This window comes from Peromyscus eremicus, chromosome 18, assembly GCF_949786415.1.
Source record: "Peromyscus eremicus chromosome 18, PerEre_H2_v1, whole genome shotgun sequence".
Lineage (NCBI taxonomy): Eukaryota > Metazoa > Chordata > Mammalia > Rodentia > Cricetidae > Peromyscus > Peromyscus eremicus.
The window spans coordinates 44,469,251-44,475,250 of NC_081434.1; the positions used below are offsets into that span (position 1 = coordinate 44,469,251).

Genomic DNA, 6,000 nt, shown 5'->3' on the forward strand with positions numbered 1-6,000 from the left:
AGCCTGTAGAGGGGACAGATAAAGGGTGAGGAGTCCTGAGAACTAGGAGAGGAGAGCAGCTTGGAAGTCAAACAGAACATTTTGAAAAACAAGTGATCGAATGATACCGACAGCTACAAAAGCCAAAGAAACTAGGAACTGAAACTACTCATCAGCTCTGATTACAGGGCAGTCGCCTTTATTGAGAGCTGTGTGAACAGAACAGGAGGAGGAGGAGGAGGCCCTGCAAGAATCAGCTAGGAGGATGGCACAAAGGGGCCCCTGCGGGGAGTCGTGGTAGCGGGGAGCATCACAAGAGCAGAAAAGGGTGGAAAACCGAGAGGATGCAGCTGAAGCTGTAAATGTGAGTGACCAAGCTTGCCTGTTTCTCTTTATTGCTCTCCGGAGATAATGTGTTGGGTGGGGAGAGTTGAAAAAAGTATTTGGGGTGGTGGGGAGGCGGGTGCCGAGGTGCATGTGTGATGTTGGAGAAGGGCTTGCACAAGTCTGTCTCTTTCCACCATGTTCGCCTCTGGGTTTAGAGTCACAGCAGCAGCCTTGGTGACAAGCACCTTTGCCTGCTGAGCCATCTCGCTGGCCTCTCTTTAGTTTTCTTGTAGGGTACAAAGTCTTAGGATATGGGTGGACTTCATGGAAAATCTTCTGGAGAGGATTCACCACCCCAGTTGTTGTTGAAAACATTTGAGAGGAGCCAAGATGTCAACATGACTGGAGCTGGAGGAAGCAGATTCAACCCTCTCTCGAGGGGTTGGGGCTTGTGAAGGAAGGAAGGAAGTACAGAACGTGGTAGAAGGAGAGGTAGAAATGTGACTGCACTGTTCAGTCATTAGAAAAAACTTGAGCAGATGTGGAGTTGTTCTCATGGATGACAGGAAGTGGTTACCTGAGGTGGAGTCAGTCCATTCCCGGTGACATGACAGGCAGCAGAGGACTTGGAGTCAGAGACTTAGCTGATAAAGCCCTTGGTCTGAAAGGCCTGGCTGTGGGTTTGAAACAGCTGTTTGGGGAAAATGCTATCGAACAGCACTATAGGCGACAAGGAAGTCTTTTGTGAGAAGGCCAACTGAAGCAGCAGACTTCATTGTCTTGTTCTTTTATTTTAAAAAACCTTTTTCATTTTACATACCAGTCCCAGTTCCCCCTGCCTCCCCTACTTCCACTCCCCCACCTCCCCCAATCCCGCCCCCATCCACTCCTCAGGGAGGAGGGTAAGGCCGCCCTTGGGGAGCCAACAAAGTGGCATACTAAGTTGGGGCAGGACCAACCTCCCCCCTCATCAAGGCTGAGCAAGGTGGCTGTCTTATTTAAGAACTTGGCGGGGGCTGGTAAGATGGCTAAGCAAGTCAGGGTACTTGCTGAGCCAGCCTAATGCCGGAGTTCAATCCCAGAATCCATGGAAAGCTGGAAAGAGATCCAACTCCACTGAGTTGTCCTCTGACCACCTCAGGTGCCTCCACACACTTTTGTTGTTGTTTTGTTTTTCAAGACAGGGTTTCTCTATGAAACAGTCCTGGCTGTCCTGGAACTCACCGAGATCCGCCTGCCTCTGCCTTCCGAGTGCTGGGATTAAAGGCGGGCACCATCACCGCCTGGCTTACAAAATGCATTTTTGAAAAGTACATTTTCAAGTCATCCCAACCTTCAGCAATCAACACTGATCACTCCACAGCCATCTGCCACCAAGATTACAATTAATAAAGGCTCAGAGGATCAAGAGCATTTTTTAGCAATGGAGTTTTGTTTTGTTTTTTTAATTAGGGATTTTGTGTACATAACGCTACACACACTTAGCACAGTATTGAGTATTGTAAATATAGCTTTTGGGGGAGGGTGCGGGGTTCGAGACAGGGTTTCTCTGTGTAGCTTTGTGCCTTTCCTGGAACTCACTCTGTAGCCCAGGCTGGCCTTGAACTCCATCTGCCTCTACCTCCCAAGTGCTGGGACTAAAGGTGTGCGCCACCACCACCCCCCGGCAAATATAGCTTTTTTGTATGTACTAGAAAACCAAAGAGTTGAAGGGGAGATATGGTGTACCTGGTGAGGCAGAGACGAGGCAGAGAGGGAAGGAAGGAGTGGGCAGGGCAGCGGCAGGCTCCAGATCAGGGCTGAGAGGACTGGGGTTGTCAACAGACGTGCAGCAGAGGGAGTTTTCCACAGATGAAGATGTCTGACAGAAGAAGGCAGGCGTGCAGCACAGGCCAGGCGCTGGAGCATCCTGTCCAAGTCAGCTGGGTGGGGAAGGAGACTGAAAACAAAGCCCATGCGGATGTATGATAAATTAGGGGAGACCTTGCTCCAAAGAGGTTGGAGGGTGAGGACCGGCACCTGCAGGTGTCCTCTGGCCTCTGTATGGGTACCCACTCTCATATACGCACACACAGACACCCAAACACAAAAATCGGCTGTGAATAAATGGGCCTTGTTTTGACACTTATAGACAGAATTCCCATGTGTAGCTTTGCTCTGTATATTTAAGGATTATAACAAGGAAGTAAGAGAAGAAAAAGAACCCAGTAAAATATGAACAGCTGTCACCAAGCCTGGAATTCCAACTCAAGAGGCTGAGGCATGAGTGCCATGAGTTTGAAGCTAGCCTGGGCTACACATCCAGAGTGATATAGCAAGACCCTATCTCAAAAATAACCAAGTATTAAGTTATCTATAAATGGTGGGGTTGTAAGTTTTCACCTGCTTGTCTTCCTCAGAATTCAGCAACTCTGCAGTGAGTGTGTATTAGTTTTATGGAATTATTTTGGAAGCAGACCTACTTAAACATCTTCGTTTGCCCTTTGTAAATGGTACTTCTACCTAAACCCAGGCTTGGGATTTGTTTAGCAGAAGAAAACATTTTGCTTTAGTGCATGTGGGCTGTTACAAGAGAGCAGCTTAGACTGGTTCATCACAACGGTCCAGGCTTCTTACTCATCTCATCTGTTCTGGAGGCTGCGGGGCCAAAACTAAGGTGCCCGCACAGATGGCATCTTTTATGTGTCTCACAGTGAAAGGACAGCAATCTCGTCAAAGCCTTTTTTTAAGTAAAGTTTTATTCTTTGAGAAGCTCATGCACATATACATATACAATGTGTTTTGGTCATATTCACCCGACTCCTTACCCTAACTCCTTCTCCAGATCCACCCCCTCCAAATTCACATCAAAATTCAGTTTAAAGTTGTTTCACCACAAGACTCTGGCTCCCTGTAATTCCCGGTGATGATTACCATTTATTAGTATGAGACACTTACTAGGTGCCAGGCTGTATCAGAGTACTTGCAGTGATTTGACTCTGACAGCGCCCTGTAAGGTGTGGTGATATTCTCATTTACAGAGCACTGCTGTTTTTAATGCTCATGGACAAGTTTCCCATGAGGCATGTTTGAATTACTGTTTAGTCTGAAGCTAACGAACTTCAAGGTCACTCCGTAAGTTCAAGCCAGGGCTGGGCACAGGCAGTTCAGCTACAGAACCTTCCCCCTTCTCCAGCATGTGGTCTAGATGAGAGGAGGCCTGAACCTGTGGAGTAACAGCAGTGAGAAGGGAGGAGGCCCCAACCCAGATCTGCCTGGGCTCCGTCATACTTACGCCTCTTTCCGTTAAAACTGAATGCTCTCATAGAAGCTGTTTAAAATATATCTTTATCTTGCCTTACGACATTAGGAATAATCTAAAGAAAACTAACCTGCGAGTAAAGCACGCTACGTCTACAGCGTTAGCCTCCATAGGCACCAGCAGTGAGCAACCACCACCAGTCAAGTCCTTACGGTGATCGTCTGGATAGGACAGGTCTGCAAACAGTCGTCAGCCTGTATGGCAAGGGCATTGGGAGTGGCAGCGATTGGAAATGGCTGTCTTTGCATTGACCCTGTCAAATCTACACACACAGGATGCTGCAAAGGACTGGCTGACACACCAACACTCCCAGAAACTAAAATTTTACCAAACCCTAGGCCATGTGCATGTTGCCAGAAACAAGACACAGTGGTGCAGGAGGTGGTATATCAATACTTAATACCATGGCACATAGACTAACTATTTTGAATTAAAGCCACTTGAAAATAGGTGCTGGGTCATCCTGACTCTTCTGTTCCAGAGCAGGTGAAATTGTTAAGGGAAAGCACCCTTCTTAAAGATAACTAGACCGAGGCTTACTGAAATACCTCAGCTTTTAAGCTCCTCAGGTAGTGGAGTTGCTTCCTCAAATCTTACTGTTTGGCCACTTCAGCGCAGCCTGCCCTGCTCTGGGTCTTCCTTGTATGGGTTTCCGTGACATGTACAACTTGTATGGGATAAATTTGCATGCTCTCCTGTTGACCATTCTATGTTGCTTTATTGCATGGGCCCAGCCAGGACCCTAAGATGGAGGTGGAGTGTTGCAGCCCCTTACTCTGGCAGAAGCCGCACTGCTTCAGACAGTGCGGCCTCTCCTAATAGATGGAGATGGCAAGGGTAGAGGGTGAACTGTGAGGTACTGCTCCAATCACTACTGTCTGTTATAGTGGGGTAGTTTTCCTTGCTAGCTTAAATTTTTCTTACTGCTTAGGACTCAGGTTTCTAAGTGTCTGTTCTAAAAGTCAATGTTCCTTTAAAGTTTTCATCTTCCTAACAGGCACAGTGGGGACACTCTCCGTTTAGGATGTGGGAATTAGCCAGCGCTACAGCATGTCGTGGAGGTTGCTGACGGGACACCAGCTCTGCAGGCTGTGTCTTTTCAGAAAGCCGCAACCAGCTCTGAAAATCAAACCTTCAGCATGTGTCAGCTATGAAACGGACAGCCAGACCAACAAAGAAAACACGAGAACAGTGGAAAGGCTCCAGGCATGTTCCGTTGACATCAGGAAGATCCGCAGACTGAAAGCATGGGTGCTTCTAGAGGATGACACCTACGTTGAAGAGATTGCAAATATTCTGAAAGAACTAGGAGCCAACAAAACTGTGATCGCCAGTATTTTAGAACGCTGTCCAGAAGCCATTGTCTGCAGTCCTGCTGCTGTTAATGCCAAAAGGAAACTTTGGCAGACGGTCTGCAAAAATGAGGCCCACCTAATCCAATTAATAGAGCAGTTTCCAGAACCTTTCTTTACTGTCAAGGACCAGGAGAACCAGAAGCTGAATGTTCAATTCTTTCAAGAGCTGGGACTCAAAAATGTGGTGATTAGCAGGTTTCTGACGACTGCCTCCAGCATCTTCCATAATCCTGTAGAGAACAACAAGCGAATGATAGGGGTTCTCCAGGAGAGCTACCTAAGCTTAGGTGGCTCTCAGGCCAACGCCAAAGTGTGGCTACTGAAGTTATTAAGCCAGAATCCGTTCGCTGTGTTAAGTTCTCCCACAGCTGTAGACCAAATACTAAAATGTCTTCAGGGACAAGGTTTCACAAACTCTCAAGTTCTCCAGCTTCTGTCCAAACTTAAAGGGTTTCTTTTTCAGCTTCAGCCAGGAAGCATCCAGAACAGTATTTCCTTCACTAAGACTACTTTTGAGTGCACAGATGATGAGCTGCGGCAGTTGGTTGTGAACTGTCCCGTGCTGCTGTATTACCCTGCCCCCGTCCTAGAAGAGAGGATCCAGGCGCTGCTGAAGGAAGGAATCTCCATGGCTCAGCTAAGAGAGTCACCAATGGTCCTTGAGTTAACACCACAGATAGTCCAATACAGGATAAGAAAGCTGAACTCTTTAGGCTACAGAATAAAGGATGGGCATCTAGCAAGTCTAAATGGAACAAAGAAGGAGTTTGAGGCTAACTTAAGCAAAATGCAAGCCAAGCAGGGAAGGCCACTGTTTAACCCTGTGGCATCATTAAGTGTGGAAGAGTGATGTGGAGCTTACTTCTAGCAGGCAAAGTGACCAATTCACAAAGACTTAAGCAACTCAGCTTGTAAGCACTACTGAGTATCAGGACCTACTGAGCTTCTGAGTGGTGTTCAAGCACCTCATAATCGATGGCCTCTGACTCTTACTGTATTTTAAAATATAAAATAAATATAAATTGTGTTTAAATAACA

At 47.0% G+C, this 6,000-nt stretch overlaps 1 protein-coding gene across 1 annotated transcript; it reads left to right on the top strand.

Annotated features, from left to right (window-relative positions):
* Nucleotides 1-3,758: 3,758 nt before the first annotated feature.
* Mterf2 (mitochondrial transcription termination factor 2) lies at nt 3,759-6,000 on the top strand. The gene has a single exon (XM_059245577.1). The coding sequence runs from the start codon at nt 4,658-4,660 to the stop codon at nt 5,810-5,812; it is 1,155 nt and encodes a 384-aa protein (XP_059101560.1). The 5' UTR covers nt 3,759-4,657; the 3' UTR covers nt 5,813-6,000.

Coding starts and splice junctions, on each gene's coding strand:
- Mterf2 (XM_059245577.1), top strand. CDS start 4,658: ATGTCGTGGAGGTTGCTGACGGGACACCAGCTCTGCAGGCTGTGTCTT.